The 25,990-nt window shown below is 46.0% G+C and overlaps 1 protein-coding gene across 4 annotated transcripts in view; it reads left to right on the top strand.

Moving 5' to 3' along the window:
- ETV6 (ETS variant transcription factor 6) overlaps nucleotides 1–25,990 on the top strand; it is a 279,401-nt gene that overhangs the window by 172,883 nt on the left and 80,528 nt on the right. For all 4 annotated transcript variants that reach the window (XM_086952934.1, XM_086952936.1, XM_086952935.1 and 1 more), the window contains exons 3-4: nucleotides 8,850–9,014; nucleotides 22,004–22,141. In XM_086952934.1, coding sequence (XP_086809060.1) covers nucleotides 8,850–9,014; nucleotides 22,004–22,141 — 303 coding nt within the window. The remainder of the gene's footprint in view (nucleotides 1–8,849; nucleotides 9,015–22,003; nucleotides 22,142–25,990) is intronic.

Below are 25,990 nucleotides of genomic sequence, written 5' to 3'. Positions count from 1 at the left end.
ACAGCAATATTTAAACAAAAGGCCACAGTGGGCAGTCAGAAGGGCGGGGCCGCAGGGGGCACAGCGGCTGGGTAAAGGAGCAAAACAGAAGGCAAGAGGGGCATAAAACAAGGAAAAAACGAGTGGGACAGAGGGCAGAAGGGCACTAAAATGAGTAAGACAGATGGCAGAAGGGCACAAAAACGAGTGGGACAGATGACAGAAGGGCACAAAAACGAGTGGGACAGAGGGCAGAAGGGCACAAAAACGAGTGGGATAGAGGGCAGCACAAAAACGAGTGGGACCGAGGGCAGAAAGGCACAAAAACGAGTGGGACAGATGGCAGAAATGCACAAAAACGAGTGGAACAGAGGGCAGAAAGGCACAAAAACGAGTGGGTCAGATAGCAGAAGGGCACAAAAACGAGTGGGACAGAGGGCAGAAGGGCACAAAAAACGAGTGGAAAACGAGTGGGACAGATGGGCACAAAAAATGAGTGGGACAGAGGGTAGAAGGGCACAAAAACGAGTGGGACAGATGGCAGAAGGGCACAAAAACGAGTGGGACAGATGGCAGAAGGGCACAAAAACGAGTGGAACAAGTGGCAGAAGGGCACAAACGAGTGGGACAGAGGGCAGCACAAAAACGAGTGGGGCAGAGGGCAGAAGGGCACAAAAATGAGTGGGACAGATGGCAGAAGGGCACAAAACAAAAACGAGTGGGACAGATGACAGAAGGGCACAAAAACGAGTGGGACAGAGGGCAGAAAGCTACAAAAACGAGTGGGACAGAGGGCAGAAGGGCACAAAAATGAGTAAGACAGATGGCAGAAGGGCACAAAAATGAGTAAGACAGATGACAGAAGGGCACAAAAATGAGTGGGACAGAGGGCAGAAGGGCACAAAAACGAGTGGGATAGAGGGCAGCACAAAAACAAGTGGGACAGAGGGCAGAAAGGCACAAAAACGAGTGGGACAGATGGCAGAAATGCACAAAAACGAGTGGAACAGAGGGCAGAAAGGCACAAAAACGAGTGGGTCAGATGGCAGAAGGGCACAAAAACGAGTGGGACAGAGGGCAGAAGGGCACAAAAAACGAGTGGGACAGATGGGCACAAAAAATGAGTGGGACAGAGGGTAGAAGGGCACAAAAATGAGTGGGACAGATGGCAGAAGGGCACAAAAACGAGTGGAACAAGTGGCAGAAGGGCACAAAAACGAGTGGGACAGAGGGCAGCACAAAAACGAGTGGGGCAGAGGGCAGAAGGGCACAAAAACGAGTGGGGCAGAGGGCAGAAGGGCACCAAAACGAGTGGGACAGAGGGCAGAAGGGCCCAAAAACGAGTGGAACAGAGGGCAGAAAGCTACAAAAACGAGTGGGGCAGAGGGCAGAAAGGCAAAAAACGAGGGGAAAGCGAAGTGGAACAGAGGGCAGAAAGGCACAAAAAACGAGGGAAAAACGGAGTGGATAAGGCAGAAGGGCACAAAAACAAGTGGGACAGAGGGCAGAAGGTCAAAAAAAGAGTGGCACAGAGGACAGACGGGCACAAAAAATTAATGGCACAGAGGCAAAATACAGAATACGAAATATAGGGGCAGCTAAGAACAGAAGGCAGAACGGGCAGAGAGGCACGGGGCAGCAAGGCGAGGGGAACAGAAGGTAAAACTGGGCAGAGACACGGGCAGCGAGGGGTACAGAAGGAAAGACCGGGCAGAGAGAGCACACGGACAGCGAGGGGAACAGAGGGAAGAAAAAGGGGCACGGACCACGTACAGGCAGCGGGTAGACCGACAACAGCAGTCAGACACAACCATGAAAATGCAGGCAACTACCTTTAAGACCCTTATTTTGGCTCTGTATGTGTGAAAATGCACCATCTTTTCACTTTTTAAAGTAAACGTTTTGAGTGCCATTTGGCGCCGCAGACACGCACGGTTTGGTTCCTGGCGCACATAGCCATGGTTGCAGCGCACAGAGACCCTCCACTGCCGCACACAGAGGAAAAAAATTAGAGGGAACATTGGTCTTGATCCTGCGCCCAATGTGAACAGTCGAGCCTGAACTGCCAGGCCATATGTATTCAAGTGTCCTTTCATTCGGGAAGTGAACACAAAACAGTACCCACTGAACTATGCACATAACATATTGCTCTTTGATATGCATGGTACATGATCGTTGCAGCAGGCATATTACCCCTCTGCGCTACCTTAGATGAGTTAAACAGCCACTAGACAAAACATGCTCCCATCTCTCTCCAGCAGGTACATTGATCACCAACGTTATCTTGGCACTTGTATTGTTAACCGAAACCTGCTGAATATACAAAGAACTTTGCAGTGTTTTTAAAACTCCTGCACTTGTACAAAACTGGTCCCCCCCAAACTAAACTGGCCCCCTACCCTTCCAGTTGCCCTGGGTAACGCCTGCTCCTGCCCTTTCACTGCTCCTGTCCAGTCAGTACTCCTGCTCATGCTCGATCAACACTCCTGCTTCGTCAATTCCCCTGTCCCCTCCCTTCTTCTGGACCGTCACTGCTCCTGCCCCGTTCACTGCTCCTGCCCCGTTCACTGCTCCTGCCCCGTTCACTGCTCCTGCCCCGTTCACTGCTTCTGCCGCGTTCACTGCTCCTGCCCCGTTCACTGCTCCTGCCCCGTTCACTGCCCCTGCCCCGTTCACTGCCCCTGCCCCGTTCACTGCTCCTGCCCCGTTCACTGCTCCTGCCCCGTTCACTGCTCCTGCCCCGTTCACTGCTCCTGCCCCGTTCACTGCCCCTGCCCCGTTCACTGCCCCTGCCCCGTTCACTGCCCCTGCCCCGTTCACTGCCCCTGCCCTGTTCACTGCCCCTGCCCCGTTCACTGCCCCTGCCCCGTTCACTGCTCCTGCCCCGTTCACTGCTCCTGCCCCGTTCACTGCTCTTGCCCCGTTCACTGCTCCTGTCCGTTCATCGCTCCTGCCCGGTAACCACTCCTGCTCATGCCTAATCACTGCTTATGCCCCATTACTTCTACTGCTTCGTCACCTCTCCTGCCCAGTCACCTCTCCTGCCCCGTCACCTCTCCTGCCCATCACATCACCTGCTTATAATGTCACCTGCCCGTCACTTCTTGTGCCCGGTCACCTCTCCTGCCCTGTTGCCTCTCCTTCCACGTCACCTTGCCTGCCCCGTCGCCTCTCCTGCCCCGTCACTTCTCCTGCCCCGTCACTTCTCCTGGCCCGTCACTTCTCCTGGCCCGTTCACTGCTCCTTCCCCGTTCACTGCTCCTGCCCCGTTCACTGCTCCTGCCCCGTTCACAGCTCCTGCCCCGTTCACTGCTCCTGCCCCGTTCACTGCTCCTGCCCCGTTCACTGCTCCTGCCCCATTCACTGCTCCTGTCTTTTCCCCGCTCTAGCTCATGCCCCGTCACCTCCCCTGCCCGGTCACCTCCCCTGCCCGGTCACCTCCCCTGGCCCGTCCCCTCCCCTGGCCCGTCACTTCTCCTGCCCGTCACTTCTCCTGCCCGGTCACCTCTCCTGCCCAGTCACTGCTCCTGGCCCGTCACTTTTCCTGCCTCGTCACATTTCCTACCCCATCACTTTTCCTGCCTGTCACCACTCCTGCCCGTTCACTGCTCCTGTCCGGTCAGCACTCCTGCCCGATCACCACTCCAGCCCCATCACTTCTCCTGTTCCATCACTTCTGCTGCCCTGTTCACTGCTCTTATCGGTTCACTGCCCCTATCTGTTCACTGCTCCTGCCGGTTACCGCTCCTGCCTAATCACCGCTTCTGCCCCTTCACTTCTCATGCCCCGTCACCTCTCCTTTCCCGTCACCTCTCCTGCCCCGTCACCTCTCCTGCCCCGTCACCTCTCCTGCCCCGTCACCTCTCCTGCCCCGTCACCTCTCCTGCCCCGTCACCTCTCCTGCCCCTGCTCTAGTACCTCTCCTCCTTTACTGTCGTCTCTTCTGTCCAGTCACTGCTCCTGCCCAGTTCACTATGTGTACAACACTGACAAATTACACAAGGTGTCAAATTCTCCACAGTACTCTGTCTGGGGAAAGCTCCCCTGTAATCAAAAATTCCTATCTCACTGGCACTTTGCCATCCCGGGACGATATTTTGAAAGAAAGAAGTAGGGGAACGGACTGAAATTTTTTTTTAGAAGTAGGGGCACGCCGTGCCCTTCCGTCCCGCCCACTTCTATCTCTGGATGGGACTGTATATATATATATATATATATATATATATATATATATATATATATATATTTATATATATATATATATATATATATATATTTATATATATATATATGTGTGTGTATATACATATATATATATATATATATTCCAGCTCCGTTGCACCGAAGATCTGGGTCACTCGCAGGCGGGTGCCTCTCGTGGTGGTGCCCCACGTCAAAATGTCAGCTCTGTCTCTCTCTTTGTCTTTCAGAAAGAAAGAAAAGCGGCACTCGCAGGGAAAGTGTTCAATAAGTTTTAATCAGCACACTCGGCAGACAAACGCGTTTCGGTTCTCCTTCGTCAGTGTCTACCATTGACACGGAAGGAAGCAAGTTTTAAAGCTCTACAGCGTCTTATTGTATCTGCATAGAAAGAGGACTGACGTTTACCACCGTGATAAACAGTTTCACTTAGTGCATTACTCTTAATTTTTACATTTCAAAGAAAAACACATTCACGAAAGGCATTGTAAAATACATTTCAACCTATCATTCCAAATGTTTGTCAATTTACATTTATGAAAATAATCACATTTAATGTGAACTAAATTCCTCTTTCGTGTGTGGTGTAAGTTATTCAGCCGTGGATCGGCATAGCTCACGGGGTGAACTCGTTACAGAATTTAGGCTTTTCCTAAATGGGAAGCTAATTCTTCATTCCTGTTCAATCCCAGGGGGACCTTAGTCTGGAGGTCAATTATGTAGCGGGATTCAAGTCTTCTTAATTTCCGCAACCTGTCTGGAGACAGTACTAGAGCAGGGGCAGGAGAGGTGACGGGGCAGGAGAGGTGACGGGGCAGGAGAGGTGACGGGACAGGTTGCGGAAATTAAGAAGACTTGAATCCCGCTACATAATTGACCTCCAGACTAAGGTCCCCCTGGGATTGAACAGGAATGAAGAATTAGCTTCCCATTTAGGAAAAGCCTAAATTCTGTAACGAGTTCACCCCGTGAGCTATGCCGATCCACGGCTGAATAACTTACACCACACACGAAAGAGGAATTTAGTTCACATTAAATGTGATTATTTTCATAAATGTAAATTGACAAACATTTGGAATGATAGGTTGAAATGTATTTTACAATGCCTTTCGTGAATGTGTTTTTCTTTGAAATGTAAAAATTAAGAGTAATGCACTAAGTGAAACTGTTTATCACGGTGGTAAACGTCAGTCCTCTTTCTATGCAGATACAATAAGACGCTGTAGAGCTTTAAAACTTGCTTCCTTCCGTGTCAATGGTAGACACTGACGAAGGAGAACCGAAACGCGTTTGTCTGCCGAGTGTGCTGATTAAAACTTATTGAACACTTTCCCTGCGAGTGCCGCTTTTCTTTCTTTCTGAAAGACAAAGAGAGAGACAGAGCTGACATATATATATATATATATATATATATATATATATATATATATATATACCGTGTGGGAATCAGTTTTTTAATTTATTTTTCTGATGCTAATGCAGCTTTAGAAGTTTATCGCACATTTTCGATTTAGATTTTCTTATTGTGTCTGAATTCTTTGGTAACCGCAGAGCCCCATGAGAAACTGCTTACAACGGTATATGGTCCCATGGAGATTGATGTATGCATTCATTCGCAAGCCAATATGTTATTTTGCAAATATCAATTTTAAAGCTATCTCAGATCAGTCTCCAAGGGAAGGATTATAAACCGGTCTGTAGAGAACCTTTCCTTTTTCTACTGCCATTGTTGAATTAGTTTCTCCTTTTCGGAATGTGGACCTTTTTCCACATTCCTCCATTTCAATAGAAGACAATTGCAGATGAAAAGTGTGAGGTTGCAGACCACCACGCGGGGCATTTATTAATTAATTGATTAGATGGTTACGGTGACGGATGCATGTGGTTATTGTTTCTTATATGCCACCCGATTAAATGTTTTTATGGCCTTTGCATAAAGAAGATGGTAGAGGTTAAAAAAACGTATTTTAGATATAATGCGTTTTCTGCACGCCTTTACATGTATATTTTGATGCTCGGGTTTTACTAGTCTGAACTCTAGTTAGCTGGTGTCTATAGGGTGCAGTAAAGTATGTGAGGCATGTTTTCCCTATTATGTAGTGTACACGAATGGACCACATGGTACAGTTCATGGTGGATTAGTATCCCTTAGAGGCAGTTAATGTTCGTAAGGGGAGTGCAGCGGTTTAGTGTCTCTAGAATGCACTGCCTTGTGGTGGGTCGAAAGAGGATACATTTCCAGGTGAGGTACACATTTTCAAAGTGTAACATCATTATTTTGTGCAGTTTCCCAGTGTGGTGGAATTGTGCCACTAGAATAAAGTTTAGTGTGATGAGTTGATGTGTATATGTAAAATTATGTTGTGGGTCAGTGTCACGGTGATGCAGTGCACTCTGACTACTTAGAACCCTTAAGATGTGGTGAGTTAATGGCCGTAGAATGCACTGTAGTGCGGCCAGTTACTTTCCCTATGGTGTAGTTAAGTGTTGTGAGTTAATTTCCCTAGGGGACAGCATATCGCGTAGGTTACTATCTCTAGATATTAGTATCCATAGAATGCATTGTGATGGGTCAGTTTCTCTAGGCTTCAGTGTCATGGGGTAATATCCTTATGAATGCGGTGCACTGTGGTAAGGTGTGTTCGAGTCACACGTTGGTTATGCAGGGTGATCCTAGAACAGGCCTCTCCGGGTAGCTCGTGAGCTACTCTTAGCCCTCCAACTACCCATAAGTAGCTCTCCTGTGTGTGTCCCAGCCTACTAAATTGTAAACCTTTGATTTGATTAAACATAGGCATGCCTAAGTTGTCTATGCAAGAGAAAAATGTGAGTTTTTTCCGAACTCATAAGCTGATGTTTGGAGAAAACATGCTGAATTTCCAAAATATCGTTAAAGCTGTTTCTTGAGTACTAAATCATGTGGAGAGACTTATTACTAATATTATTACTTTTGTGCCAGGGGGCAATGAGCTGTGGCTGGCATGTGTTCCTTGCACAGTGGCATTCCAAACATACAAAGCCTTTTTTTACATTTCTGCTGGCAACCCTCCCTGATCACTGCTGGTAATCTTGCATAAGTTGGCCACCTATGTAGAAATATCAGTAGCTCACAGTGATTTTAATTGAAAATAAGTAGCTCTTATTATATGAAAAGTTGGAGACCCCTGTTCTAGAATGAAGTCTAGTGTGGTAGATTAGTGCCCCTAGAAGGCACTGCAGTGCTTTAGTGTCACTCTGATGAGGTGCAGTGAGTTGAGTTAGTTTGCCTAGTATGCACCTCATTTTAACTGTTTCGAATGCATTGCAGTGTGTTGGATACGTATCCCTAAGATGCAGTGCTATGTGGTTGGCAAGTGCTCTTTGAATACAGTGTAGTGGTGACTTAGAGTTTCTAGATTGCAGTTCAATGTTTTGTTAAAATCCCTGCAATGCCGTGTTGTCAGATACAGTCTCTAGGAATAAATAATAACCCGGTATTTGTAAAGCGTGAACTAATCACCCCCAAGGGTCTCAAGGCGCTGGGGGCGGTCGGGGAGATTAAGTGAGCTATTGCCCAGAGTCACAGGGTGCTGGGATGAGCTGCTGACGGCGCCAGGAATCGAACAGTGAGGCCTGTGCGTCGGAGACAGCCACCCAGGCTACTGCGCCACACTTCTCCCACTAGGAAGTTGCAGTGTATCTGTAGGATGAAGTAGGGTGTCTATGGTGCACTGTAGTCGGTTAGTATTGATAGGGTGTAGTTACGTGCTGTAGGTTAGCGTCCATAGAAGGCAGTGGGGTGGGTTTGTGCCCTTAGAGTGCAGTGCAGTGCAGTGTGGTGTTAGTGGGCAGTGAAAGACTGTTACTAGGCTGCAGTGGAGTACCCCGAGGTAGAGGTCATAGAATGCAATTCAGCGAGGTTCCTTGGTACCTCTGAGATGAGGGATTGTGTAGTCAGTTACTGCCCCAGGATTCAGTGCAGTGTGGAAGGGGAATGGCTCCAAGTTTAGAGATGTGTAAATAAAACAAATCCTTCTGTTTGCAAAAGTAGATAATCGGGTAAAAACATCTTATTCAGAGCCTGCTTCTGTATCAGACAGAACTGTGTTCAGATGTCAGTGGGCTTTGCTGGAGGGACACATACCAGTGCTTGTTAACGGCTTGTCAGCCCCTAGTTTGTCAGCCCGTACTACCGATTAGCCATTCTGATTGACTGCTGGGCCACCAATCAGAATGATCTTATCTCGGAGTTTCTGAGACCAGTTCTGATTGGCAGAAAGTTAAACAATCAATTAAACTGAATTGGTCATTGCACTTGAAGCATTATAATTAACAATTTAGCAGCAACACAGAATACCCAGGAACAGCTTGCACCTCTGGACCATTTTGTGGCTCATAGACCCCCGCGTGCAGCCTGTACACGTGTAGCTTTATGTATGAAGATTCTTGCAGTGATGTTTAGGAAAATGTTAAGTACAAGTGAATTAAAAAAGGGCAAAACCACCTCTTCTACTTTTCATGTGCAGTTCTGTCCACCTCTGTGTATTAAATGTGGTGCCATGTGGTGTGTAGGTGTACTAGAGGTACAGTGTAGTGTTGGTTTGTAAGGCTCCATTGGATGCAGAGGCGTGGTGGGTCAGTGTAGCGGGTGAATTTGCTGCTCAGTCCAACAGTGTCTTCTTTTCTGGCAGGCTTGCAACCGGTGTACTGGAGCAGAGATGACGTAGCCCAGTTTCTCAAATGGGCAGAGAAGGAGTTCTCTCTGAGGGTCATTGACAGCGACACCTTCGAGATGAACGGGAAAGCTTTGTTGCTGCTGACTAAGGAGGACTTCCGGTACCGCTCTCCCCATGCCGGTAAGGAATTACAGTGGTTACTGTCATAAACACTAACAAATCTCAAAGTTTCGCTCCTAATCCCCAAATTTAACAGTAGAAAAGTACATACAGTGTTGGCACAAAGGTCGAAAAGAACTCCAGGATCTGGTTTTCTTCTCCAATTGAGTTATACGTGTATGGACTATGTTGGAGTGATTAAATACCTCGTCAATCAAGTTATAATTGCCCAATGCAGATGAATGTCAATTTTCCGGTTAACGTGTTTTGAAAATCAGACAGATTTAATCTTACTTTATCAAAACACACCTATAAAAGATTGATTAAGATACACTACTATATATCATTCGAGAAGACTCCGCTCACTATCTTATCGACTCATTGCTTGGTAACCTGTTCTCGTAAACAAGGACTGATTGATTGATAAACAAAGTTTATTTAGACAATAGTCTATAAACCATACATAAAACAATGGATCCACATAGCGATACGATAATTAAACCACAATTCATTTTAGACACTCTATACAAATTTAAAACCATAGAAATAATATATTGGGATTCTCAGTATTTTTTAAAAAAATCTTAAAATCTTAATCTCTCCCACCCTCCTTCGTTGCCTCCATTACAGATTCTCTTGTTAAGTAAATCACAGTGGTGGAGCCACGCTGAAAATGTTTAGGGAATGGTTCTAATTCTAAACAGTTATTTGTGGAACATTTGGGCAGTGACATTTGTTGTTGTCGTTACATTGTAGGAGTCATTCCGTTACAGATAAGTTTTAATAGTATATTTATACACTATTTCTTTAAATGTGTGTAACACCAATAAATCTACTATATCTTAATGACTCCCAATGTTGTGGATCCCAAATCATGTGGTACATCCTTTATCTTGTCTTGAATATGAATGTGACTACTTGATAATTGCTGCAGTACTGAACTTTTCTACTTTTCACTGCTGTGAAGTCACCAGCTGCTTCCCCTGTATTCCTCCATCTTGCCCAGTTATCCTCTGCCCCTGTAGAAAGCTATAAAGGTCTGGTGCGGTTCTGTCCCCTCACTGGAGTCTCCAGAGTCCCACATAAGTGTGATGACGAAAGATGTAGAGCCGCCCCACCTCCTTCTGATGTGTTAAAAACCGAGGAAGGTGTTGAATGGCAAGAGATGCTCTTATGTGTCCTTGCCCTGTCCCCTGCCTCTTGCAGGGTCTGTAAGGGCTGCAGATCACATAGATGCCCATCAGCAGCTCTGGCAGAGCTGCTGCCAGCAAGGCTTCAGGTGCCCATGCTGTAAGAGAAAAAGATAATACTGCCCTCTGAGAACGGGGGGGGGGGGCACCTGGGCAGAGGAAGGTGGGTAGTTGGAGCCTAGTATATTTTCAATATAAGAGAAGGAAGTGTGTACATTGTGTATGGATCCACTCCAACATCAACAGCTGATGAGCTCATGAGTGGAGGTGCTCTTAGTAAAGGCATACATGGGGTAGCTATCAGTAACTGAGTCGATTGTTCCCGAAGGGATCGATGATGTCATTCGGAATCGCCTCCGTGCAAGACAACTCTGTGATAGAGGAGAAATGACCCGTAAACATTCATTCCAATAACGTATGTTTTTTTAATTCAGTTAGTCGCTGCTCTAACATCAGAACCGGTGAAATGACAAACTCACGTTTAACTAATATGGCATTACAAGAGTGCCCAAAAATCTCTCTAGGCCAACACGACTTCCTAAAACCAAAGTTGGCCTCACCGCAAAACAGCTGACTAAACTGGAACAGAACCAAAGTGAAACCAAAACTTGAAATCAAGAAAAAAATCCTGCTATGATAAACAAAGAAGCACAAAGATATTTTAAGTGAAGAAATGGATTTTAAATTGAAAACAATCCCTGAGAATTATTTTTAGAAAAAGGCATTTCAAAATAGTGAACAATTAATTAACAATACTAAAAAATTACACTACATTTTCTTGCTTTATTTACAATTGTAGGGGCCATTTTTAATCAGCAGAATTCTCTGTGGTAGATTGCAGATGCCTAGCTGGCACTCACAGGGCCATATTTCACCTCACCTTTGTGATATCTTATCCAGTGATTCTCATCATGCGGCCCTTCTGACCCTCCTATGCGGCCCTCCTGACCCTCATAGGTGACCCTCCTGTCCCTCATAGGCGGCCCTCCTGTCCTTCATAGGCGGCCCTCCTGTCCCTCATAGGCGGCACTCCTGTCCCTCATAGGCGGCACTCCTGTCCCTCATAGGCGGCACTCCTGACCCTCGTAGGCGGCCCTCATGACCCTCGTAGGCGGCCCTCCTGACCCTCGTAGGCGGCCCTCCTGACCCTCGTAGGCGGCCCTCCTGACCCTCGTAGGCGGCCCTCCTGACCCTCGTAGGCGGCCCTCCTGACCCTCGTAGGCGGCCCTCCTGACCCTCGTAGGCGGCCCTCCTGACCCTCGTAGGCGGCCCTCCTGACCCTCGTAGGCGGCCCTCCTGACCCTCGTAGGCGGCCCTCCTGACCCTCGTAGGCGGCCCTCCTGACCCTTGTAGGCGGCCCTCCTGACCCTTGTAGGCGGCCCTCCTGACCCTCGTAGGCGGCCCTCCTGACCCTCATAGGCGGCCCTCCTGACCCTCATAGGCGGCCCTCCTGACCCTCATATGCGGCTCTTCTGACCCGTGCCTGCTGAACGCCAGCACTATCTGGAACTGTCCTCAAATGGTTCACTTCCTTTCTTCACAACAGGTCGCAGAAATTCAAGAGCAACAACCTGATGTCCTCGCCAATACCTGTAACGCTAGGCGTCCCCCAAGGATCCTCTCTATCCCCAACTTTGTTCAACCTAGTCATGGAACCTCTCACCACCTTGCTACAAGCATCCAATGTACACTTCCACATGTACGCCGATGACACCCAACTTTACCTCAAAGTACAATCACCCAATGACATCCTGCTCCTGAACTCAACGATCAGATGCACCCAATCCTGGCTTGCCGACAATCACCTCAAACTCAATGCCCTGAAAACAGAGTTCCTTCTGATCTCACCTCCAGCGAAGATATCCACCACTCAACATTGGCTTAAACTCCTAACCGCACTCAATGTCCAACCCACCATCGTGGACTCAGCAAAATCTTTAGGCATAACACTCGACACCAATCTCAACATGCAGCAACATATCAGCAAGGCAACAAAGGGAGCGAACTTCCAGATCAATACTCTGAGGAAACTTAAACCCTACCTCCCAGCCAAAGACTTCCAAACTGCAGTACAAGCACTAGTCATCCCACGAATTGAATACGGCAGCACCGCCCTCTGCGGACTCCCACTAACTACAACCGCACCACTAAAAGCGTCTCTAAATGCTGCAGCGAGACTCATCACTGGGTCAAAAAAGCACTCCCACATTACCCCTGACTTGAAGTCCCTGAATTGGCTGCCTTTTGAAGTCAGAATACATCTGAAAATCGCCTGCATGACCCACAAGGCGGTACACCTAAACTCACCCGGCTACCTTGCTCAGAAATTGACAATCTCTGGGGGAATCAGAAACACGAGAGGCACAAACAATCTTCTGCTGAAACCTCGAAGATTCCGGAAGGAAAAAACATACAAGCGCTCCTTCTCAGGAATGGCGGCTAGGATTTGGAATTCACTCCCTCCCGAAACCAGGCTTATCTCCTCCACTACACTCTTTAAAAAAGAAGTAAAAGCTATCCTCATGGCTAAATACACTTGAACTACTATCTCGAACCCTATTAACACCCTGCACTGATCTGTATTACTTGCTTGACCCCTTTACTTATTTGTATGAGTTGTCTTATTACTCACATGATTGGCTATGCAGTCACCTATTTGTATTATTTGTACTGTGTGATCTATTGATTTACCTATTTGACTTTGTTCCCTCATGTACCCTTCTATGTAAAGCGCTCTGATATCTGCGAAGATCTTGTTCGCGCTATATAAAACTTTGAAAATAAATAAAATAAATACATTTGTCTCAATTACGGTCCTGCGATAGACCGCCTGTCCTTGCAAGTGGAAAGGTAGATTGCACTTCCATTATCTGTGGCCGGCAGGATTGTCATTATTAAAATAGTGGTACTCCCTCGGTTTCTGTATCTTTTTCTCAATATTCCTATCTCATTCACCTCAAAATTTTTCAAAACACTCCGTAGTCTCTTTAAGCTGATGTGGCGGGCAAATAGGCTCGCATTAGTTGGCAAACGCTCACCATGCCCTTTGTACATGGCAGGTTTGGGGTGCCAGATTTTTACCTATATTATCTTGTGGCACAGCTCCATTACACGTACTACTGGTATCATCCGGATGTGCGCCTGAAACCTGAACACTCACAGGTTCGCCCCTGTCCTCTTGCTGTGGTCCTTCCGCAGGGACTCGCGAGGTTGCCTATTGAAATACAAACTCCGCACACCGCATGTTGGGACTGGGAAAGGCTCCGTTGGTACTTGCTAGCCGACCGCCTTTATTTCCCTCATTTATCGCTGCTAAACAACCCCTGGCTGTCCCTGACCACCGCTGCCCTAACAAGACAAACACTTCAGCGCTTTAGTCGTGATATTGGGGACCTGTTCCACAAGACCCAACTACTCTCATTCTCAGACCTTGTGGCTGGCAATGATGTATCCATGATGGACAGATTCCTCCTGCATAGAACATGAGCCGCCATGGCGGCAGCTATATATCCCTTCTTTGCAGAACCAAAAGAATTTCTTCCCCCTTCTACAATTATTGTATCACCCGACAGTGCACAACACGTCTCCTGTTTATATCATTCAGCGTAAGTGCTTCGCCCAGCAGTGGGAAAGGGAGCTCGTGCGGCGTGGGAGAGTGACCTAAGCCACCCCATACCAGCCAAAACATGGACTTACAGATGTGAACAAACTCTGTACATATCCTGCAATTACAGACACAAGCTCCTCCATATTAAGTATTTACATAGGGCTTACATCACTCCAAAGCTCATCCCTAGGATGGACACCCAATGCTTGCCCCTGATGCTCATTTGACAAAGCCGACTTTATACATTTAGCATGGAACTGCCCTGGGGCTGTTCGACTACTCCCACGATCAAAACCTGGCTGAGAGATCTTATGTACTGCGACACTACTAGTGATGTATAGGCCACACTTTTCCCTCGCTCCTCCCAAACCAAGAATATTTGGCAGCCACTTCGCTCCTATCTATTGCTACACCTGAAATGACTGACTGATCTGTCACCGTTCCTAGCCGTGTAATGTCTATCATATGTCTCAATGCTAATGTTTCAGCCATAATTAGTGCGATACTTACCAGCCACTCATGACAAATGTATATTTATCTGTTATATACTCCAGCACTGTTACTGTGTTATGTATTAATTGCGTGTTGCCACTGCGATCATTATTGCTCGTGTTTTTGATCTATAAGCATTTGTTTGTTCATAATGTGGTGACGACTCTTGTAAAAATGCAATAAAAAAAGAAATCCTTAGGAACAAAGCAACAGTGACATATCAGGCAAATTAAGCAATGATGGAATGGAATGTACCCAGAGTTAATTACCAGTGCTTCGGGTTAATTCAAGCATTTACATCCATCTCTAGTTTGCGATTTAATACTTACATAGCAACAGGCAAAGTCTGGACCATCAGACTCTAAACAACAGTACAAAAATACCAACAGTTTCTTAAAGGGGGACTTCTTTTATAAGGTCAGCAGAGTCACAGAAACTGTAGGTATAGGCCAGCACAAAGATATAGGGCAAGAAAAATTCAGAATTGCCATGTTTTAGAACAATTACTAAAAATCCCCAACAAGGCTACTTGACTGCCTTGATGTTCTAAAAAGCTCTTCATAGTTTAAGTTTAAGACTATTGACTGGGTAAGCTCGTCTTCCGTGTCCACAAATTCTCGTTTTATTGCAGTCAACTCTTAATTCACAAGCCTCAAGTACCTTTGGATTAAACTCTTTCTTTTTAAGTTATAGGGATCTTCACCGAGGCCCCAATGGATGCTTTTTGATTCCTGATCGATGAATTTAAAATGTAATCATTAATTAAATTGGCAATTATTTAATATCAGTCGGCATAGTTCCAGCAGAGGCTCACCAAAGCCCACCTTAACTATACTTTTTCCACCTTTAAAACCCACAAGAGGCAGTATAGTCCATCTTTATTTGTGTGGGATCAAACAACGTCATAATGTATTTACCAGGTGGTGCCACATTCTCTCGGTTCATTAGTAAACATGTCCACAGAAGGCCGTACCATGTGAAATCCATGTGAGCTAAATTTACATATGGTGGGGTTGATTTTCAGAGTTGTTCTAAATATTTGTATCCTAGATTATATTAAGAGGAAAGGTAATTTAATATACAGTAAGGAACATAGAAAATGCACTATGCCCCTTAAAAAACAGACTTATATTTTACTATTTCAAAACATGTCGATTAAATGGGGTCCTCATGTTTGACTGAGCTATAGTTCCGAAATGACCAAAATTTGACCATGCGGCGCAGCACTATAGCACTACTGAAAGCACCTCAAATAAAATAAAGTGTTCGAGGCATGTGGGCTGCTGAATTCATATCTTAGCATAGATTGCCGCCTAGTGTTGGGTCCAGATGTTTGCACTTTGTTGTCCTGGAAGAGTCTTCGAAGTATCACAAGATAGGTGACTCCTCCCCTGGACTACAGTGCGCATGGGCATCTTCTCCATCTTCAGATTGTTTTTTTCAGCCATTGGGTTCAGATTCTATTCCTCAACTCCAACTTCGGAACCAAAACTTATCAACTTTCTACCTCGATGGTATTGTTCTCGTTCGGTAAACCTTTACTCAATAACACTTTCCATCTCGATCCGGTCGTCGACGCAGGCCGTTGGGCCTTTTTCGACGTCACGTGGGCCTGCTGCGATGGAAAGGACCCCATTTAAAAGGTGCCCACAATGTCACTCCAAGTTCCCACATACTGATACACATACAGTATGCAACAAGTGCCTCTCTCCCGAGCACAACGAGGAAGATTGTCCAGCTTGTGTTCAGTTCCGGTCGAAAAAAACTATCCGGAACCGACAGGCTGCTAGACAAGAGATGCAGCGGCAGGCACTGGAACCGGAGAACATTTTCGATGATGAACACGACCTCCAAGAAGCGGCGGACTCCGACCTCGAAATTGTAATCGTAGAAGACCAGTCGGACTCCGATGACCAGATCACACCGTGGCAAACCGTGAGTACCACACCCCCTGCCCCGCTTTCATCTCAAGACGAGGCTCTGGTCAAAGCATCGCCTAAAGGCCTTAGCCGAGACCGACAAACCCCTTCAGAGACCCCCCTTCCGGCTCGGCTCCGAAGACCAAACCCAAGCCTTCTGAGACCCCGGGAACTAGCTACACTATTCCCAAGAAGGCAGCCGAACTGAAAAGGTTGTCGAGCCGAAGAAAACCATCAAAACAAAAAAGGTCGTCGATCCCAAGAGAATAGTCGACCCGAAAAAGGCTGTCGAGCCGAAAAAGAGTGTCGACCACCCAAAAACAGGTCACACTAAAATTCCTTGTGACCCGAAGAAGGCAGCTGAGTCGACGAAAAAAACGGTTGATCCTAAAAAGGTTATCGAACCGAAAACACCAGTCGACCCGAAAAAGGCTATCGAACCAAATAGCACGGTCAATCCAAAAAAGGTCGTCGAACCAAAGAAGGTCGCCGAACCAAAAAAGACGGTAAAGACGAAACCCGTCGAACAAAAGGGAGTCGCCGAGCCGCAAAAGGTCACCGACCCGAAAACAGCAGTCGAGCCGAAAGAAGCGCCACAGCCGAAGGCCCTCGAGCCAAAGACTCATAAACAAGTGACTAAGCCAAAATCATCGGCGCCAAAACCACAGACAGTTGAGGAAGAACAACCTAAACTGTATATAGACCCTAAAACAGCACGGGTGACAGTGTCCAAAGGTCTCTTCTTCCTGTGGTAAACTAACACTTCTTCCCCTGTTCCTCCAAAGAAGAAGGACTTTGCAACATCTCCCTCCCTCAAGGCCTTTCACTCCGCCTCCTTTCTTTCCTGACATGCCTTATGTACCTTACTCTCCTCCACATTATGATGAGACAGAAAACATAGGGGACGATCCTCAAGATAACTTTGTAGACCCTTAGGATCAGGATGTACAGGATAACACATGGGATGACAAAAATGATCCTTATGATAAATACGACCCACAACCCATCCCTGACACCTCTACATATCCTACAAAGCCGTCGCCTTCTGACGACACCATTGTCTTTAACCAACTAGTGGATAAGGCAGCTAAATATCACAATGTAGACATGCACACTGACCCAATAGAAGAGGATTTCCTATTCAACACTTTTCCTACTTCAGTAAAAAGCGTACGTACACTTCCTATGTTAAAAGGGGTTCTAAAACACGCGCCAGACATATTTAAAGATCCAGCCAGAGCGGGTGTCCTCAATCCCAGAATTGAGAAAAAGTAGAAGGCAGCCCCTACAGACCCTTCTTATATTAAATCACAGTTGCCTTTAGACTCATTAGTGGTAGAAAACGCTCGAAAGTGAGCTAATTCACAGACAACAGGAGATGCTGCCCCCCCTGACAAAGAGTCAAAGATGCTAGAATCCTCAGGCAAAAGAGTGGCATCCCAAGCAGCAAACACTTGGAGAATTGCGAACACACAGGCTCTATTAGCACGATACGATAGAGCACATTATGACCAGCTGGAAGGTTTACTACAACACCTCCCAGAACCATTCAAATCTAATGCTAACAAACTAATACAGGAAGGCAAATTTATAACAAATGCTTCCATTAAATGTGCACTTGACGCAGCAGTTAGGTCTATTAACACTAGCGTATTACTACGCCGGCATGCGTGGCTACGCATTTCCGGATTTAAAAATGAAGTGCAGTCAACCATCCTCAACCAGCCAGTTAACCAAGACTTTCTGTTTGGCTCTGCAGTAGATACCATCTTGGAAAAGATGAAAAAGGATACTGATACTGCTAAGTCAATGGGCGCACTTCAGTTCCAACAACCCAGAAGTTCCTTTCGTCGCTCCTCGCTCCTCCTTTCGAGGCTCAGGTAGAGGCAACACATCACAAACTTCCTCTACATTCAAAAGTAATACCCAGAGCACCTTCAATAAAGGCTCCAACAGAGGAGGTTATAGAGGCAATAATAACAAGGGAAGAGGACGTGGTGGCAACAACACCAGAGCCTCCACGGCCACTAAACAGTGACTTGCTCACACTCCCTCAAGACCACTCAACACCGGTCGGAGACAGACTAACACAATTCCTACCAGTCTGGAACGCAATTACCACAGACAGGTGGGTGAGACAAATTATCCAGTATGGTTATTGCCTGGAACTCACTTCTACTCTACCCAACATACCACCCAAGCACCGTCGTATGTCCAAGGAACACGTCACATTGTTACAACGAGAGGTAACATCCATGCTAGAGAAGGGAGCCATAGAGCCATTCCCTTTTCAACACCAAGGGACAGGAGTATATTCCCTATGCTTCCTTATTCCCAAAAAGGACGGGTCCCTCAGACCAATATTGGACCTCAGACCTCTGAACCAATACATACACTCAGAGCATTTCCGTATGATCACTCTTCAAGTACTCCCGTTACTCCAACAAGGCGACTTCCTCGCTACATTAGACCTCAAGGATGCATACTTTCACATACCTATACATCCAGCTCACAGAAAAGACCTCAGGTTCACGATAGAAGGTCATCACTATCAATTCAAAGTTCTCCCCTTCGGGGTAACTACAGCACCATGGATTTTCACAAAATGCCTAGCAGTAGTAGCAGTACACCTAAGAAGGCAACACATCCATGTGTTCCCCTACCTGGACGATTGGCTCATAAAAGCCAACTCATACGCACAGCGTGCAAACCACACATCCCAGACAATTCAGCTGCTGCACAGTCTGGGTTTTTCCATAAATTACACAAAATCACATCTGCAGCCCTCCCACATACAACAATATCTGGGAGCAACAATAGATACCTCAGTGGCAAAAGCATATCCAAATCTAAACAGGATAGCCAACATGCAGTCTCTAATTCAAAGATTTCACCCACAACACTCCTTGCCAGCTCGAGTGTTCATGCAGCTCATAGGCATGATGGCCTCCTGCATATTCATTCTCCCTCATGCCCGACTTCAAATGCATACATTGCAGGAATGCCTAGCACGGCAGTGGAACCAAGCTCAAGGACAACTAAAAGACCTAGTGTTGGTAGACAGTCGCACTTCCAAATCTCTGCAGTGGTGGAACCCACAAAACCTTTCCAAGGGGCGACTGTTCCAAGAGACGGTTACACAGGTAGTGCTAACAGCGGACGCATCACTGACCGGTTGGGGAGCCCACCTACTTCAATACACAGTCCAAGGGCTCTGGACAGTCAAGCAGAAGACACTGCATAGAAACCACTTAGAGTTGCTAGCAGTATTTCTAGCAATGAAAGCCTTCCAGAAATACTTGTAGAACAAGGCTGTATTGATCCGGACGGACAACATGACAGCCATGTACTACATACAGAAACAGGGAGGGACACACTCTCCGCTGCTGTCTCACCTAGCACAGAGCATATGGAGGTGGGGAATTCCATAAAAACATCTTTCTCCTGGCAGAACACCACCCAGGTATAGACAATCAGATTGCAGTTCTACTAAGCAGACACAGCCAACAGATACACGAATGGGAGATTCACCCTCAAGTCCTCCAACCATTCTTCAAAAAGTAGGGGCATCCAGAGATAGATCTGTTTGCCACAAAAGAAAACTCAAAATGCCAGGCCTTTGCCGCCAGGTTACCACACCCGTTGTCACAGGGCAATGGGATATGGATGAACTGGTCAGGCAGATTTACGTACGCTTTTCCGCCAACCCCACTGATTCCATAAGTGGAACGCAAACTAAAGCAACAGTCCCTCACAATGATCCTAGTTGCTCCCACATGGGCAAGACAGACATGGTACAGGACACTCCTAGAACTCTCAGTAGTCCCACACCAAAGGCTGCGCCTATCGTCACAGCTGTTAACGTAGAACTGTGGAGAAATCAGGCCCCCAGATCCTAATCAGATGAACCTAGCGATCTGGCTCCTGAAGTCTTAGAGTTCGGATATCTTAACTTGCCTCTAGACTGTATGAAAATTATCAAGGAAGCAAGACGCCCAACTACTAGAGCATCCCACGCAGCTAAATGGAAAAGATTTGTAATTTACTGTAATAATAACCAAATCAATCCATTAGATGCCTCCATCCAAAACATAATATGTTATTTATTACATCTTCAAAGACGCAATCTAGCATACTCTTCCATAAGGCTACACCTTGATGCTATAGCAGCATATCTCCAGAACAGACAACACCTGTCCCTGTTCAGAATACCACCTATCAAAGCTTTTATGGAAGGACTTAAAAGAATTATCCCTCCAAGACATCCACCTTCGCCAGTCTGGAACTTAAACGTAGTACTTACCAGACTTATGGGGCCACCTTTCGAACCACTCCATTCGTGCAGATTACAATTCCTAACATGGAAAGTGGCATTTATAGTGGCCATTAACTCCCTCAGGCGAGTGAGCGAGCTGCAGGCACTAACGATTCAAGAACCTTTCATGCAAATACATCATAATAAGGTAGTGCTCCGTACTAACCCTACGTTCATGCCAAAAGTTATATCAACATTTCATCTCAATCAGTCAATAGATTTGCCAGTTTTCTTCCAAAACCCGCAATCAGTGGCTGAAAGGGCTCAACACACACTAGATGTAAAAAGAGCTCTATTATATTACGTTGACAGAACTAAAGCTTTCAGAAAGACAAAACAACTATTTGTTGCTTTTGCTCCACAGCATAAGGGTAACCCTATTTCAAAATCAGGAATAGCCAGATGGATAGTTAAGTGCATTCAAATATCCTATCAAAAGGCCAAGCGCACTCTAACAGTTCCCCCAAAAGCCCACTCAACGCGTAAAATGGGGGCATCTATGGCTTTCCTAGGAAATATTCCACTAGAAGATATATGTAGAGCAGCTACATGGTCTACTATACACACTTTCACTAAACACTACTGTGTAGACGTGCACGCAAAGCAGCAAGCTGCTGTAGGCCAGGCTGTCCAAAAAACTCTTTCAAACTGCTGCAGCTGGTACAGGTGACCACCGCTAGAGGAGATACTGCTATATAGTCTTTGCTAAGATATGAATTCAGCAGCCCACATGCCTCAAACGGAAAATGCTACTTACCCGTATGCATCTGTTCTTGGCATGTAGGGCTGCTGACATTCATATCGACCACCCTCCTCCCCGGTGCCTGTCACAGCTGCAGTAATTCTTTCTACATACATTTACATGGTCATCTCTTACTTTTCTATACTCCATCTTTGCCACAATGGCGAAAAACAATCTGAAGATGGAGAAGATGCCCATGTGCACTGTATTTCAGGGGAGGAGTCACCTATCTTGTGATACTTCGAAGACTCTTCCAGGACAACAAAGTGCAAACAACCGGACCCAACACTAGGCGGCGATCTATGCTAAGATATGAATGTCAGCAGCCCTACATGCCAAGAACCGATGCATACTGGTAAGTAGCATTTTCCTACTATTGTATTCTCAAGAATTCTACTTTTTAGCATCCTTCCATCATAGGTCACATTAAAATGTCCTTTAACCTGCCAAGAAGCATTAATTGTAATGGATTGGCCAGTCTGTGGCCAATCCATTGGCTTCAGTTAAACTAATTAGTGGTGAATAGCATCTATTTGTTTTAGGTTTGATTATCACGATACTAAGAATGATCCCTTTGAAGAAAGGTACAAATATTCGGTCTGTGGCGCCGAAGCACGCATCGATCTATAAGACTTGCGTTGATGCACTCCATTTCGTTGTACAAATGGTGGAGAATTGGCCATCCCAGGCCGTCACAGTCCCTCTGCATGCTTTGAATGTCTGCCATTGTCATTTCTCTTACCAGGGGATGTTCTATATGAACTGCTGCAGTACATCCTGAAGCAGAGGAAGTCACGCATGCTGTTCACTCCGTACTTCCACCCTGGAAATTCGCTCCATGCGACGCAGTCGGATGTCTTGGTACACCAGAACCACGAAGAAGGTAAAGCTTCTCCTTGTTGTCTTAGGCCAGAGGTTCCCAAACTGTGCACCGTGGCCCCCTGGGGAGCTGTCAAAACTAGCCAGGGGATCCACACACCAAGCACTTTAATACATTTTATGTTGAAGGGTTTGTTGGCTTCAGTTAAACTAATTAGACTTAAACGCATGATGTCGATGATTTGTAAGCGACAAGCCTAAAGCTGGAAACCTAGTGCTTAATTGATGGCATGCCGAGGGAGATGACCTCCATATTTAACTGGATCCCCACGTTCCAACACTCCCGAAGTAAATGGAAGGAACCAATTTAATTTAGTTGGATTCATTGATAGATTACATTTTTTATCAAATGCAAGTCCTCAGGAAAGTAAACTTGTCCTATCTCACAAACACATTTAGGAGCCGATTCCGATGCTGTTAGGAATGGCTCCGACTCTTGGTCGTAGCCTTCCTAATGGCATCAGAACTGCCCGTTCGGATTCCTTTCCAACCGAGCCACTCCGATGGGCTTGGTCGGAAAGGAATCTGACTCGGTTTTCAGGATGGCTTCCGACAGCCTCAGAGAGGCTGTGCGCCATCCGGAAACCCTTCAGTTCTCCCCCAGCCGGCTCTTTCCAGCCGAAGGAGTACGATGGTATAGGATTGCGACCGCTACTTGCAGGTCTGGAACCGACGACAAGAGGTCATTTGGTTCCAGTTCCTGACCGATGTCAGACGGACTCCAGTCCGTCCGATATTGGAATCGGCCCCTAAGTGTTATTAAGTATTGACATGTGCAGTTGAACCATGGGTACTTCCAGAACACATTTCTTTCAGTACACACATTTCCAGACAGGTCTGCTCGCTCCATGAGCACAGGGAAATAAAACATCATATACTGCATAATGCCAACATTTGGAAGCAAGAAAGAAAGAAGTTTAAGAAAAATATCAGAGGTATTTATTTGGCTTGCATTGAATTGGAGTCAATTTTAGGGACGAAGAAGGTAAAATAAAGCAGTATGTGGTTTAAAAATTCGTAATTCACCCTGCTGAGACAGGTGTGTTGGCACGTATGGCATGAGTAGAAATGGAAGTGCATGCAAATATTCTTCAAGCGCAGAAACACTTTGGCAATGGGGCCTACGTGCATAGGGTGGCTATCTAGTTATGTAAGTTGGATAAAAAAGTTTGAGTGGGTTCTCTAAAAAAGGCATGGGTAAAGAGGTGTAACTAGAAATATATTATTGTGCAACCGTAGTAATACGAAACAACTGGCATATGATTATAATACCTTCATCCGCTTCATCACAAATAATTTTCAGAGAGAAAAATGCAACTACTCCCGAGCCGGGCTTACATCTTACCCCCCCCTCACCCCCCTGCCCCACCCAACCTTCAAAAAAAGTAACAGTGGGGAGCCGCAGTCAAGGGAGCTGAGAGTCGAAAACGTTTGGGAATCACAATCTTAAGCCATCATAACACTGGACAGTGAGTGTGGGCAGTGATTGTGCATATGAGCGCAAACAGGATTGCAGCAATAGAATTACCATCTCACTTTCTACAAATTGCATTTGTCTTCGAAAGGATATATTGTCTTTGCAAAGTCACTGAACTTTTCCTTCCCCTTGGGAGACTAGAGGCATTCTAGGTCAGTGACAAAAATGTGGCCTCTGGATGGCCCTTGTCCGGCGTTTTCCTAATCTTTGCAGGAGCAACTGCGTTTTACTAATCTTTGCAGGAGCAAACAAGCACTATCAAAGGTGAGTGTTGGTGGTGTTCCCCACTAACCAGGACATTGGGTACTCGGTGTGCGACAAAAAGTTGGCATCTGAGGTTTCCTGGAGTCTCTGGGTACACATGCACGAATAGTCAAGGCCTAACTCAAGGGAAGTAGTTTAGGGCGAGCCTAGGTTTAATGAAAAAGAGAACGCAAAACAATATCAATGCACTTTCATTGAGCATAGAATGCTCCAAGTGTGCTAACAATGTAGTGTTTGCGATTATTCCCTTGTTGCAAAAATTGTAATGTCGAAAGGAGGATTTCAGTCTTCATGCCAAGCCTGGTAGCTTTGTATCTGGTTCACAAATCTTTGCCATTCGTGAGCCTTTTGGTTGCACACACTGAAAATATCCTGACGATAATCACACTTGGAGTTGGAGTACAGTACATAGATAACCTGCACTGCACTTTCTCGAAATGGGAAGTGTCTTGGAAAGTGAAATAAGAGAGTACGGAAAACAACTCTATTTCTCGGATTAACACTGGGGTTTTTGTTCCTTAAATGGGGATATGTAATCTTTGGGCCTTAGTGGCTCTGGGTCAGTAGCTTCTCATTTGAGGGGCCAACTTTGATGATAAAAAGATGCAGACCATTGTGTGATCCACAGACAACAATGTGCAAGTTTACAGGTATGCTTTGGGGTGTGCACGTCCTTCTCGATTTGTGTAGCATTGAGGTAAACGTAGTGCTTAACTGCTGCACAAATAGGGTCAAACTAAGAACATAACTATAAATACCTATGCAAGGATAGAATGTGTTGACTGGGCTGTAACTTCTAAGTTTGCTTGAACTTATAGTTACTTGTGGTCTCTCCTATGTAATCACTGCTGGGAGTAGAGAGGGCTTCTAAGCAGTGTGTCGGTGGCTCTGTCTTCCTCATGTTCAGGTTCAGCCACTGTGCAGGTCAGCTGAGTTTCAGCAGGCTTGGAGGCTTATTACGACCAAGGGAAGATGGTCAGTACTTGGGTCTATTTTCCAGCAGTGCCACGGCCACTATATGTCTGTGATAGAAAAGGTGTTCAGTGAACTGGAGACCAGCTCCAGCTTACATTTCCAAGCCAGACAGCTGGGCCGCAGCCTACCACCAGTTAGAATCTTTGGATCTCTAAGGTACAAAAATCCATCCAGTCTAGTTTCAACAGAGTTTTCTTCCTCATATTGATTTATGGAAAGGACAACTCTTGTCCTTGTACTAGAACACATTGTGGTAGCCACTATCAAGATGCAACTGCCGTGCGTAACCTCCAGAGTCCTTGTCTGCCGTGAAACCTTGTTCCCTCTTGACTGGGTGCTGAAGACCAAGAATTGGAGTGAACTTGGTCACGGGGATGCAGCTGCCTTAGTTTTTCTGTTTTGTGTTTGAACATTTACATAGCACTTGCAACCCTTATGTGTGGCACTGCTCGAGCCTACATAGGCAGCATGCTGTGCCATGTAAGGTGTGTGATTGGGATGTTGTTTGTTTTGATCCTAAGTGGGAAGTGTTTCAATGTTGTGCATGATGAAAACCAAAGTATGGTTATCGTGTTATGGGACACATTGCTTAGCAGTGTGGTGGATGAATAGGTGTGAACGATAGACACACAGTGGTTTTCAGTAAGCTGGTAGCTTTGAGCAGCTCTGCAGGCCCCTTCATGGTATCTTTTGTGTTCACAACCTACCTAGCTGGTTACTGCAGTGATTTGTCTCTGAGATATTGTATCTAAAAGTTTATACTCCAGAGCAGAGATCGTGGGGAGAGAAATGGTGGGGAGATGCACTGGGATAGACTTGGTTACGGTCGTCCCATATCTTATTGACATAGTGAGATGTACAGAAGCAGTCATTGCATGTAGATTGCTCGGACCTGCAGTGGTGGACTATATTAGAGTCCTCCAATTGGCCTGCAGTATGTAGCAGACCTCCTGAGGTATTCTATGCCTGTTTGGTTGGTGATGGATGGTTTATGGGCTGGTACAGTACTGTATGACGGACAATACCCATGGCAGATATGTCTTGTGTGAGCTTAAGTGGACTAAACAGTATAAGAGTTATCATGGAGCCTGCATGAACCACAGCCGAGTACCTACTGCTGAGTGTTATCGTACCAGC

This window comes from Lissotriton vulgaris, chromosome 1_2 (genome assembly GCF_964263255.1).
Source record: "Lissotriton vulgaris chromosome 1_2, aLisVul1.2, whole genome shotgun sequence".
In the NCBI taxonomy this organism is placed as follows: domain Eukaryota; kingdom Metazoa; phylum Chordata; class Amphibia; order Caudata; family Salamandridae; genus Lissotriton; species Lissotriton vulgaris.
This window is presented reverse-complemented; position numbering and strand designations above follow the sequence as displayed.